The sequence below is a fragment of the Pagrus major genome, chromosome 9 (assembly GCF_040436345.1).
Source record: "Pagrus major chromosome 9, Pma_NU_1.0".
Lineage (NCBI taxonomy): Eukaryota > Metazoa > Chordata > Actinopteri > Spariformes > Sparidae > Pagrus > Pagrus major.
Window position 1 is genome coordinate 33,680,695 of NC_133223.1, and position 13,415 is coordinate 33,694,109.

At 44.7% G+C, this 13,415-nt stretch overlaps 1 protein-coding gene across 1 annotated transcript in view; it reads left to right on the forward strand.

Moving 5' to 3' along the window:
* ttn.2 (titin, tandem duplicate 2) overlaps positions 1-13,415 on the forward strand; it is a 196,760-nt gene that overhangs the window by 167,341 nt on the left and 16,004 nt on the right. The window contains exons 217-238 of the mRNA XM_073473204.1: positions 42-338; positions 479-1,066; positions 1,167-1,469; positions 1,571-1,867; positions 2,139-2,426; positions 2,530-2,829; positions 3,047-3,198; positions 3,307-3,457; positions 3,570-3,869; positions 4,010-5,776; positions 6,134-6,427; positions 6,621-6,908; positions 7,108-7,407; positions 7,569-7,903; positions 8,190-9,921; positions 10,069-10,371; positions 10,563-10,874; positions 11,207-11,497; positions 11,622-11,921; positions 12,358-12,499; positions 12,630-12,793; positions 12,958-13,260. Coding sequence (XP_073329305.1) covers positions 42-338; positions 479-1,066; positions 1,167-1,469; positions 1,571-1,867; positions 2,139-2,426; positions 2,530-2,829; positions 3,047-3,198; positions 3,307-3,457; positions 3,570-3,869; positions 4,010-5,776; positions 6,134-6,427; positions 6,621-6,908; positions 7,108-7,407; positions 7,569-7,903; positions 8,190-9,921; positions 10,069-10,371; positions 10,563-10,874; positions 11,207-11,497; positions 11,622-11,921; positions 12,358-12,499; positions 12,630-12,793; positions 12,958-13,260 — 9,207 coding nt within the window. The remainder of the gene's footprint in view (positions 1-41; positions 339-478; positions 1,067-1,166; positions 1,470-1,570; positions 1,868-2,138; positions 2,427-2,529; positions 2,830-3,046; positions 3,199-3,306; positions 3,458-3,569; positions 3,870-4,009; positions 5,777-6,133; positions 6,428-6,620; positions 6,909-7,107; positions 7,408-7,568; positions 7,904-8,189; positions 9,922-10,068; positions 10,372-10,562; positions 10,875-11,206; positions 11,498-11,621; positions 11,922-12,357; positions 12,500-12,629; positions 12,794-12,957; positions 13,261-13,415) is intronic.

Genomic DNA, 13,415 nt, shown 5'->3' on the forward strand with positions numbered 1-13,415 from the left:
AATAAATAAATAATATATAAAATAAATGTGTCTTCTTCTAGAAAAACCAAGCCCACCACCAAAATTGGGTGCAACTGAGGTGACCAAGGAGAGTGTGACCCTGGCCTGGGATAAACCAGAACAAGATGGAGGCAGCAGAATTACTGGCTATCTGATAGAAGCTCTGGAGAAAGGCCAGGAGAAATGGGTTAAGTGTGGCGTAACCAAGTCCATCCGCTTCACAGTTTCTGGTCTAAGGGAGAATGCTGAGTACTTCTTCAGAGTCAGAGCAGAGAACCATGCTGGATTCAGTGATACTAAGGAAATGGTCACCCCTGTAATGGTGAAAGACCAACTTGGTAAGTTGCAGACTGAACTGATTGATCAGACAGTGAAGACAAAGATGAAATACAGCAACAAAATAAGCCAACATTCATTACTTTCAATTAATGCATTCAACTTAATTTCCCCTGCTATAATTTGTTACTTTTTACCCTAGAACCTCCTGAGATCATCATGAAAGACTTCCCTCACAACACTGTGTATGTAAGAGCCGGCTCCAACCTGAAGTGTGAGATCCCACTGACAGGCCGACCTTTGCCTAAAGTCAGCCTGTCCAAGGATAATGTGCTGCTCAAATCAACAATGAGATTTAATTCTGAAGTCACTCCTGACAGCATCAAGATCACTTTGCGCGAGAGCATTGCTGGAGACTCAGGACGATATGATATCACTGCATCCAACTCCAGTGGAACCACCAAGTCTTTTGTAAATATTGTGGTTCTGGACCGCCCCAGTGTCCCACTCGGACCCGTGGAACTGTCTGATGTCACAGAAGACAGTGTGAGCCTGACGTGGCTCCCACCGACATATGATGGTGGCAGCCCCATCACCAATTACATCATCCAGAAGAGAGAGACAACAACAGCCAACTGGATGGATGTCTCTTGTGCTGTGGCTCGCTGCACCATGAAGATCATGAAGCTGACCACTGGCCTGGAGTACCAGTTCAGAATCAGAGCTGAGAACAGATATGGAATCAGTGAGCACATCGACTCACCAACAGTCAGTGTCAGCCTTCCTTACAGTAAGTGATCTTTGTTTTGATTTCCTCTTATCTTCATAGTTATTATTTTCAGAATTTTTCAGAATTATCATGCTAAAACCCTTGAATTCTCATCTGCCAGCTATTCCTGATGCACCATCGACTCCAGAGATCACTGCTGTAACCAGGGAGACCATCACTGTTGCCTGGAAGGAGCCTAAGTCAGATGGTGGCAGCCATGTGTTTGGCTACCATCTTCAGATGAAAGACAGAAACAGCATCCTTTGGCAGAGAGTCAACAAAATGGTGATCCGTGCTACACATTTCAAGGTCACCAGCATCAATGCTGGACTTATTTATGAGTTCAAGGTGGCAGCAGAGAATGCTGCTGGAATTAGTGCCTTCAGCAAGGTTTCTGATGCAGTGCTGGCTATTGATGCCTGTGGTAAGTCTAGTGTCAAAACATTCTTTTAAAGTCAAGGAAATCTGATTTTACTTTAAAGCAACAGCTGTCTAATGGCAAGTTCTCACTGTCTTTTCCTGCAGAGCCACCCATCAACTTGCGCATCAGTGACATCACCAAGAACTCCATTAGCCTAGCCTGGCAAAAGCCCAACTATGATGGTGGATCCCCGATCACTGGCTACATCATTGAGAAGAGAGAGGGCATTGGTGCCAGATGGTCCAAGACTAACCTTACCAATGTCACAGACACCCGCTTCACTGTGACCAGCCTTACCCAGGACGAGACATACGAGTTCAGAGTCATGGCTAAGAATGCTGTTGGCTCAGTTAGCAACCCATCCATGACTGTTGGGCCAGTCACATGTGTGGATACCTACGGTTGGTGTCTTTTGTGTGTTTGAGCATTTGAATTCAAACTGCCATATTTCTATAAAATTGTGTACAGTTATTCTCCTCACAGAATGAACACTTAACATACTCTATGGCCTTTCCTGTATTGCCAGTGTTATTTGTGAAACCTGTTATCACACTTGTCCTTTTACACTTTGGGAGATGATTCTTGTCATTGTCACATCATGTTCTACCATGCGTGATGCATGTATTAATCAGAATTGGAACTTACCTGCCTTTTTTTGTGTTAATCGTCTAGGTGCCCCAGAGATTGAAACACCTCAGGAGTATCTGAATGAGGTTAAGTACATGGCTGAATCTAATGTGGAGCTTAAGTTTAATATCACAGCCAAACCTGCTCCCACTATTGAGTGGTTTAAGGATGGCAGAGAGCTAAAGCCCACCGCCCAACTCTCTTTCAAACACTCATCTGAGTCAACCAGTTTGTTCTTGAGGGAAACCACTCGTCTTAACTCTGGAACCTATGAGGTCAAGGTGAAGAACTCCCTAGGATCTGCATGCGGCCTTGTCAGGCTGCTCATTCAAGGTGCTCACATACTATATAATTAGTATATTTATGACAGTGATTTTGTCTTGCATGAAGTTAATTAGGTATAGAGCCTGACATGCATGTCTCTCCCCCTAACCAGACAAGCCAGGCCCCCCTGATGGAGAGATTCAGTTTAAGAAGGTGACAGCTGACAACATCACCATCATGTGGTCTCCACCTGCTGATGAGGGCGGTGCTATGGTAACACATTACATTGTGGAAAAGAGGGAGACCAGCCGGGTCATGTGGTCTATTGTCTCAGAGAAACTGGTAGACTGCATCGTTAATGTGCAGAGACTCATCCAGGGCAATGAGTACATCTTCAGAGTCCGTGGAGTGAACAAGTATGGCATTGGAGACCCATTGGAGTCCGAGCCGATAATTGCCAAGAATGCATTTGGTAAGCAAACTGAATAATCTTTACCACAACTGCTGTTCAGTCCAGAGTTGATTATTAACTCTGAAAAACAACCACACTTCAATGTATTATTTGAATGTATAACATTTGTGAAAAGACAGAAAATATAGCAAGTTTTTAAATACATTTTTATACTTTCCATACATATTTAATTTTCAGTGAAAAACTATTTTTTCATGATCATTTTGATTTTGCACAGTTCCTCCTACCGAGCCATCCAAGCCTAAAGTGACCATGATCACCAAGTCCACCATGACAGTGATCTGGGAAAGACCAGCACTGGATGGAGGAAGCGACATCAATGGTTACTACCTGGAGAAGAGGGAGAAGAAGAGTCTGCAATGGTTCAAGGTTAGTTTATTGACCAGTCTTTATATTTTTAAATTTGTTTTTAAGCAGTAAAGAAGACAAACTAATAACTGGCATTTGTAAGCATCATTGCATCCCTTTTTTGTCCAGGTGGTGAAGGGCACCATCAGAGACACCAGGCAGAAAGTCACTAACCTGGTGGAGAATAATGAGTACCAATACAGAGTTTGTGCTGTCAACAAGGCTGGAGCTGGAAACTATTCTGAGCCTTCTGACCTCTACAAGGCCTATGACCCCATTGGTATGCATATAGTTTGAATTCACTATTTTAAGAACTTTATTGAAGATGTCTTCAGTATTAAGGTCTTCACATGGAACCACTGAAAACATCCATGCCCTTTTGTCTTCTCCAGATCTGCCTGGTGAGCCATCCAAGCTGTGTGTGGTCGACTCTACAAAGACCTCCATCACCCTTGGCTGGGAGAAGCCTGTCTATGATGGCGGTAGTAAAATTACACACTACATTTTGGAGCAGATGAACACAGAGGAGAAAGAATGGGTGACCATCAACCCACAGGTCAAGACCTGTGAGTATGTGGTGTCCCACCTGAAACCTGGAACCTACTACTACTTCAGAGTCTCTGCTGTAAACTGCAAAGGCAAAGGAGAAGACATCAAAATGTACCAGCCTATTCAAGCCAAAGATATCTTGGGTTTGTATACATATAGACCTCTCCATGGAATTGACACATTGATATTGATTGTTAAATTAAATCTATTGACTTAAGATGGCTTATTATTATGTCATTGATAGTGTTATTAATTTTGGGTATTTCTCACCTTGCTCTAACAGAGGAGGCTGATTTGGACTTGGACGTTCCCATGACAACCCAGTACACAGCCAGGGCCGGCCGTGACGTGGAAGTCTTTATCCCCCTGAAGGGACGCCCAGCCCCCAACGTCACCTGGCGCCGTGACGATCGCAACATGGCTGGTGACAACCGCTACACCATCACCAGCAGTGAGCGAGCCACAACACTCCTCATCCCTAAGGTCACTCGTGATGACTGCGGCAAGTACCTGCTGGAGATTGAGAACGGCGTAGGAGAACCTAAGATAATCACAGTTTCCCTTAAGGTTCTGGACAGTCCATCCACCTGCCAGAAACTAATCATCAAGAATGTGACAAGAGGAAAGCTGACACTCAGCTGGGAGGCTCCTGTCATTGATGGTGGTTCCCCTGTCACTAATTACATTGTTGAGAAGAAGGCCTCCACTATGAAGGCTTACCAGGTAATCAGTGCTGAGTGTGCCAACTCAACTTACAAGGTTTCAGGCCTTGAAGAGGACATAGCTTACTTCTTCCGTGTGTCTGCTGAAAACGAGTATGGTGTGGGTGACACTTGTGAGACCACTGAGCCTGTCAGAGCCACTGAAACTCCAGGAGCTGTTAAAGACCTGGTGATGGTTGACTCCACAAAGAATTCTGTTACCCTACAGTGGACAAGACCTGACCACGATGGTGGCAGCCACATTTCGGACTACATAATTGAGAAGAGAACCAAGGAAGATCCCACCTGGACTTTGGGTGCGACATGCAAGCGCTACAGCTGCGAAGTGACAGGGCTCAAGGAGAACACTGTCATGGATTTCAGAGTGTTTGCCAAGAATGAGAAGGGCAGAAGTGATTTCTCCCAGATTGGTCCCATCACAGTGGTGGACTTCATCATTCCACCGGAGGCCAACATGATTGACTTCCCCAATGGAGAGCTTGCTGTTCGTATTGGTCAGAACATCCACATTGAGTTGCCTTTCAAGGGTAAACCGAGACCCGTAATCAGCTGGTTAAAGGATAACTTCCCTCTGAAGGAAAGTGAGAAGATTCGCTTCCGGACCACTGACAACAAGACTGCAGTCACAGTCAGAGGAGCCAAGAAGGAACATGCAGGCCAGTACACCTTGGTTCTGGACAACAGAGTCATCAAAAACTACTTTGATATTAATGTGATCACTCAGGGACCTCCCTCAGTGCCTGTTGGTCCCATCCGCTTTGATGAGATTAAAGCCCAGAGTATCATTATCTCCTGGGATGTGCCAAAGGATGATGGAGGTGGTGAGATCACCTGCTACAGCGTGGAGAAACGCGAGACCTCCCAGGCCAACTGGAAGATGGTCTGCTCCAGCGTCGTCAGGACCACCTTCAAGATTCCCAACCTGGTCAAGGGAACTCAGTACCAGTTCAGAGTCCGTGCAGAGAACAAGTATGGAGTCAGTGAACCGCTCACCTCCTCAGACATTGTTGCCCAGCACCAGTATAAACCCCCAGGCCCTCCAGGAAAGCCAGTGGCTTTCAACATCACAAGTGATGGCATGACCATCAGGTGGGAGGCCCCTGACTTTGATGGAGGATCCCCAATATTGGGCTATCATGTTGAGAAAAAAGACAGAAACAGCCTCATGTGGCAAAAGGTGAACTCCACTATCATTTCCAACAAAGAGTACAGGATCATTGGTCTCATTGAGGGTCTGGAGTACTCCTTTAGAGTCTATGCTGAGAACAACGCCGGACTCAGTCCTGTTAGCGAACAGAGCAAACATGCACTCGCCATCTCCCCCGTTGGTAAGTGCACGCTAAATACTACATCTGTGTTAAGGAATACTTTTGTACTCATAGGAACAGTCCATCTTTTAGGCAAATTCTCTTTATTTACTGTCTTACCCAGAATCCAGTAAGAAGATAGATCATCAGTTTCATCTTTATTCATACAGTACAGAAATAGGACCTGTTAAGTCTGTTAAAGACTGGAAACAAAGGGAAACTGCTAGTTTACCATAAGGAAAACACTTGATTTTAAATGGAGCTATGTTGTGTTTTTGTAATGTATGATCAATTTGATCAAGACGGTTTCTTCTGTATTTGCTCAGGATTTTACAATAAAGCACTTTGAATTAATTGCTTCTTTTTCTTCTCATTAAGATCCACCTGGTAACCCTGTCTGCATCGATGTGACCAGGGACTCAGTGACCCTGAAGTGGGACATCCCCAAGCGGGACGGTGGCAGCAAAATTGTGGCATACAGTGTGGAGAGGCGCCAGGGTAGAGGCAAATGGCTGCGGTGTAACTTCACCGATATAAGCGAGACCCAGTTCACTGTGACTGGCCTGTCTGCTGGAGACAGATTCGAATTCAGAGTAATTGCCAGGAATGCTGTGGGCACAGTCAGTCCACCATCTAACTCCTCTGGATACATTATGACCAAGGATGAGAGCAGTAAGTATTTTTGAACTGGAATTTTAACTTATCAAAAACATATATATTTATAGATAGATAGATAGATAGATACATACATACATACATATACACACACACACACACACACACATATATATTTAAATGTTAAAAAAATCTCACATCCCTTTGATTGTGCTGATTCCTTCATCATTCATTCTCTTTGCATTTTCAGTTTCTCCTGAGATTGAGTGGTCTCCAGACCAGGTGCTCACTCTTAGGGCAGGAGAGAATGTTAAACTCGCCTGTAGCATCTCTGGACGTCCCGTTCCCCAGGTTATTTGGTACAAGGATGGCAAAGAGATTGACAAGAGGATCATGATGGACATTGAGATTACCACAGGCATTGGCACCAGCAGTGTTTTTATCCGTGATGCTGATAGGAACCACCGCGGCATCTACACTGTAGAGGCCAAGAACAGCTCTGGTACCAAGAAAGCTGATGTAAACGTCAGGGTACAAGGTTAGTAATTAATTAAATTACAATTATAAATACAATTATGTTTCAATATCTGTTAAAGACAAATGATACAAACAATTTTAAACTTGTTTCCACTAATGTTTGAGCTCCTGAAGACATAACACTTAAAATTCCATGAAGTGACAATATTGCAATTTATGACATTTTTTTAAGCAACTCCTCTCCTTGGGTTTCCCTGCAGATACCCCTGGACCTGTTGAGGGTCCCATCCGTTTCACCGGTATCACAGCTGAGAAGTGCACCGTGTGGTGGAACCCACCAGAGAACGATGGCTGTGCTGCCATTACTCACTATGTTGTGGAGAAGAGGGAGACATCTCGGATATCCTGGGCAATGGTCACCTCCAAATGCGAAGCTTGTTCTTACAATGCCACCAACCTTATCAAAGGCAACGAGTACCAGTTCAGAATCTCTGCTGTCAACAAGTTTGGTGTTGGCAAACCATTGGACTCTGATCCTGTCATCGCACGGATGCAATACAGTAAGTAAAGTCATTCACAATTATTGTCTGTCCAGCATGATGACGATACCTTAAAAACATAACCCTGATCTCTTGCACTTGAACGTTGACAGGAAAAAAGTTACAAAAACTGTCAAAGTATGACTTTTATAACCCAACTATTTTGATGCTGTCCTCCTCAGCTGTGCCTGATGCCCCTGGTACCCCAGATGCTACCCATGTGACCGGAAGTAGCATTACCACGTGTTGGACCAGGCCAAGGTCAGATGGGGGTAATGAGATCAAACACTACATCCTGGAGAGGAGAGAGAAGAAGAGTCTACGCTGGGTGAAGGTTTCCTCTAAGAGGCCCATCACTGAGCTAAGACACCGTGTCACCAACCTCACTGAGGGCAACGAGTACGAGTTCCGTGTCATGGCTGAAAATGGTGCTGGCGTTGGACCAGCCAGCAGTACCTCTAGGCTATTCAAATGCAGAGAACCAACAAGTGCTCCCAGTGCCCCCACTGTAATCAAGGTAGGATTGCAGGAACTTGTAAGAGAAGAACAATTCATGTAAAAATGTTTGTCAATTTTTAAATTACAAAGAAAACATTAACAAATATGAACAAAGATATAATATGGTTATAAAGACATAGTCAATTCTAGCGATTCTTAGAAAGTTATCAAGGACAATCAATATTAAATTAAAAATATACATTTGGTGCTATTCTAGTACACAAGAAACCTAAAAAATAACTTACAGAACAATGAAAAACCTACATCACACTGAACATGAACCATGCTCTTTTCCTGTTGTTCAGGTAACTGATTCCACCAAGTCCTCAGTCAGCCTGGAATGGACCAAGCCAGTCTTTGATGGCGGCCTGGAAATCATTGGCTACAATATCGACATGTGCAAGGCCAGTCTGGAGGAGTGGCACAGAGTCAACCACCAGATTTGCCTCCACACCAAGTACACTGCTAAGGGTCTGGTGCCTGGAGAGCTCTACAAGTTCAGGGTTTGTGCTGTGAATGGATCTGGAGAGGGCGAAGCCTCAGTGATGGCCAACGCTGTTCAGGCTCTGGACCGACTTACATCTCCTGAGATCGACATTGATTCACATTTCAAGCAGACTCACATTGTAAAGAACGGCGGCATTGTAACCCTCCAAATTGCCTTCCGTGGCAAACCAGCTCCTCTCGCCACCTGGTCTAAAGCAGACGGTGAACTGCCTGTCATGGCTGACATCAACACCACAGATTCCTCCTCTACTTTGACCATTGAGGGCTGCACTAGGTATGAGGCCGGCAAATACACCCTGTCCCTGGAGAACAACAGTGGGCGTAAGTCTATCACATTCACTGTCAAAGTGCTGGACACACCTGGACCTCCAGGAGCCATCACTTTCAAAGATGTTACCCGTGGAGCCTTGACATTGATGTGGGATGCCCCTACAAATGATGGTGGAGCCCGAATTCACCACTACATTGTGGACAAACGTGAGGCCAGTCGCCTCGCCTGGCAGGAGATCAGTACTAAATGCTCTCGCCAGATGATCAGAGTTACTGGTCTCGATATTGGCGTGCCATATCTGTTCAGGGTGATTGCTGTTAACCAGTATGGCCAGGGAGAAGCTCACGAGATGACAGAACCCATCATTGCCACAGAAGAACCTGCACCACCCAAGAGACTGGATATTGCTGACACATCCAACTCCACAGCCTCCCTGGTGTGGCTGAAACCTGAGCATGATGGAGGCAGCCGCATCAGAGGCTACATTGTTGAATTCAGAGCTAAAGGCAGTGACCGCTGGGTTGTTAGTGGAGAGACCAAGTCCCTTAAGATGCTGGTGGAGGGTCTGATTGAGAACACAGAGTATGACTTCAGAGTCAAGGCAAAGAACGATGCTGGAATCAGTGAGCCTCAGGGCACCTTCAGCTCTGTTGCCATTAAGGAGCCTCGCATTGAACCAACTGCTGACCTCAGCAGCATCACCAACCAACTTATCACCTGCAAGGTCTCTAACAACTTCATAATCGACATCCCCATCAGTGGCAGGCCTGCACCCAAAGTCACCTGGAAGCTGGAGGAGATGAAGCTTAAGGAGACTGACCGAGTCTCCATCAAAACCACAAAAGAGAGAACCACTCTGGTGGTGAAAGATAGCAAGAGAAGTGACAGTGGCAAATACTACCTGGTCCTTGAGAATTCTGCTGGTGTGAAGACATTCACAGTGACCGTGGTTGTAGTTGGCAGACCAAGCCAACCCACAGGCCCTGTAGAAATTTCTGGAGTCTCCTCAGAGTCCTGCAACCTGTCCTGGTCAGAACCAGCTGATGATGGTGGCAGTGACATCAGCAACTACATTGTGGAAAAACGAGAGTCTGGCTCTGCCTCCTGGCAAGTAGTAAACTCCAGTGTGAAAAGAACCACCATCAAAGTGACTCATCTTACCAAGTATATGGAATACACATTCAGAGTGTGCGCTGAGAACAAGTATGGAGTCAGCAAGTCCACTGAGTCTGCTCCTGTTGTCATCGAGCATCCATTTGGTAAGTTCTGTTCAACAGTCACACAAAAGTAAATGACAGTCCGGATTCTTTTTATACATATGGATGACAAAGTTAAACATAATTTGAAAATACATTAATGTCTAATGCAAGTTAATCCCTAATCTATCATCCACTTTATTTTCACAGTTCCTCCAAGTCCACCAACTCGTCCAGATGTGGTAACAGTGTCTGCCAATGCCATCAGCATCAAATGGGATGTGCCATACGCTGATGGTGGCAGCCAGGTGACAGGCTACTGGATTGAGAAGAAGGAGAGGAACACGATCTTGTGGGTGAGGGAGAATAAGCTGCCCTGCCTCGAGTGCCATTACAAAGTGTCCAACCTGATCGAGGGCCTGGAGTACCAGTTCAGGGCGTATGCCATGAACATCGCCGGACTCAGCAAGGCTAGCGAGGCCTCCAGACCTGTGATAGCACTCAATCCTGTTGGTGAGGGGAACATTTATATCATAACTACAAACATGAATAACCAACCAATTAGTCAGTGTATCTGATTTCAAAACATTTTGTGCTACTTATTGTTCACATTGCTCAGCTAAAACAGTTGAATCCTTAAAGAGAATAAAAAGCTGTGTGATTAAAGCTGTGTTACAGTTTTTGATAAACCTCTCCCTGCTCAGATGCTCCTGGTAAACCCGAGGTCACTGACATCACCCGCTCCTCCGTGTCGTTATGCTGGACCGTGCCATTCAATGATGGCGGTAGCAAGATTGTTGGTTACGTGGTGGAGAGGAAAGTGTACAGCACGGATGAGTGGGACGACAACCGCTGGCTCAAGTGCAACTACACCACTATAACAGAGAACTACTTCACTGTCAGCAACCTTGGAGAAGGGGAGACATATGAGTACCGTGTCATTGCCAAGAATGCTGCCGGTGTCCACAGTGCACCCTCTGAGTCCACTGGACCAGTCACATGCAAAGATGAATACTGTAAGTTAGATAATTACAGAATCATGACAAGTATGATTTCTTTTTAAGTTTAAATTTCTAGCTTGTGAAATTGCTTAAACTTCAAAACTCCATCTTAAAACTTAACATTATTTACTCTTCTCCTTGCCTCTTATGATTGTTTTTTAATATGTTGATATTAGCATATAAATAAAACCACAGCTGAAATATTTTCTATTAATTTATAGAAATTACATACTCAGATGCTAAATGTAATAATAATAAAATTCTTCCTTTCCTTATCCTTACAAAATGCTCCATGGCATAAATGGCATTTATTGAGGTAAAAACTAATTGCTTTGTCTTTGCTACAGCTCCTCCCAAAGCCGAACTGGACAGCAAGCTGGTGGGAGAGACTGTCATCGTCACCGCTGGCTCTGACATCGTCCTGGACGGTGCTGTGGGTGGTAAACCAGAGCCTACTGTGTACTGGTCAAAGGGCGAAAAGATTTTGGAGCTCGGCGAGAAATACTCTCTGACCTACACCGCAACCAGAGCCATGGCCGTGATCAAGAACTGTGACAGATACGACACCGGCAGATACATTCTGACTGTCAAGAATGCCAGTGGAATCAAGACCGCCTCCGTCAGCGTCAAAGTTCTGGGTGAGTTGCCAAGAAACTTCAATAATTAAACAGTAATCATATCACTTTAAACACTGAGGTTAAAGTGTATGACTAAGTTCACTGTTGACTAGCAGTGATCCAACTCTTGGTTTATTTCCTTCAGATACTCCTGGAGCTCCGGCTGATAAGATCGTGATCAGCAGAGTGACAGAGGAGAAATGTACAGTGTCCTGGAAGATTCCTCTGGAGGATGGTGGAGACAGCATCAGCCATTACATTGTGGAGCGACGTGAGACAAGCCGCCTCAACTGGGTCATCATGGAGACCGAATGCAAGTCACTGTCATGTGTCAGCTCCAGGCTAATCAAGAACAACGAGTACATCTTCAGAGTCAGAGGAGTCAACAAGTTCGGGCCTGGAGTTCCTCTGGAGTCTGACCCCATCATTGCCAGGAATGCCTACAGTAAGCTGCAGCATTTGACTTTCCATCAAAATGCTTTTTTCCATATTGTTTTACTATAGCAACCATGTAAGGTAGGATTTAACAAAAACAATCCTTTCTAATTAACCGTACAGCTTTATAAAATGTAGAATGTAGGATTGCTAGGGGGGAGATTTCTTTTTCAGCACACAGGACTTTCTTTTATCATCTAAGAAAACTTTCTTCATTGGGTATATTTAATTGGGCATAATGAAGACCTGTGTTCAATGATGGTTCAGAATATTTTCTCTATTGTACATTTTTAGATCAAAAAAGGTAATGTACACACAATCATTTCCAATTACACTACACTACTGCATAGTAGGTGTTATGGTTAAGGTTATGTTTTATGAAAGGGTAAACTAGATGGCCGCTAGATTTGTTTCAGTGTCTGACTTGTCCCACCTCTCTTTCCCAGCCATTCCATCCCAGCCGGGCACTCCGGAGGCTACAGCTGTGGGTAAGGAGCATGTCATCATTGAATGGCTGAAGCCTGAGAGCGATGGAGGCAGCGAGATCAAAAACTACATAGTGGATAAACGAGAGAAGAGCAGCACCAGGTGGGAACAACTTCTTAAATTTTTTTTAAAAAACGGAAATATTTTAGTTTTCACTTTCTATACACTTTTTGAAATATGGATTCTTATTGCCTCTCTCTCACAATATTCATTTGTTTCTCGTATGGACCAGGTGGACAAGGGTGAATAGGACTTACACCATCTATGACACCCGTCTGAAGATCACAGGTCTGCTGGAAGGAAGCGAGTACCTGTTCAGAGTGACTGCTGTCAACGCTGCTGGAGACAGTCAGCCGAGCGACGCCTCACCATACATCCTCTGCAAAGACCCAACATGTAAGAAAACTGTCTATTCACTTGTTTATTTTCAAAGCCTTAACTGGTGTAAAAGATTTTTCGAGCTGATTTTTCTTTTAGTTCTTGTGGTGCTCCCAAAATTTCCACAAGACATCAGGATTATTTATAATTAATTGTTATTTGATGGAATGGTCTTCTACCAGATACCCCAGCTCCTCCATCAGCGCCTCGCATCACTGACACAACCAAGCACAGCATCAGCATGACCTGGACCAGGCCCATGTATGATGGCGGCTCAGATGTCACCGGCTACGTGGTGGAGATCCTTGAAGAAGACGTTGAGCAGTGGTACCGTGCCACCACCAAGGCTCTCAAGACCAACGAGTATGTGGCCGCTGGCCTGGCAGCCAATAAGAAGTACAGATTCAGGGTAGCTGCCATCAACAGCAATGGCACCGGAGAGTTCAGTGAACCTAGTGCTGAGATTGAGCCGCTGGAGAGAATCGGTGAGTCATTGTAGATTTCTTTAAGAAAATAATAGTTATCACCGTGTTTTTAGTTTTATGTTACCATCATTATTGCACTAACCAACAACAAACACAATGGTAGGTGAGGTATGAAAGCCAGACTTGAAACATGAATAAACTTTAAACTTTAAATC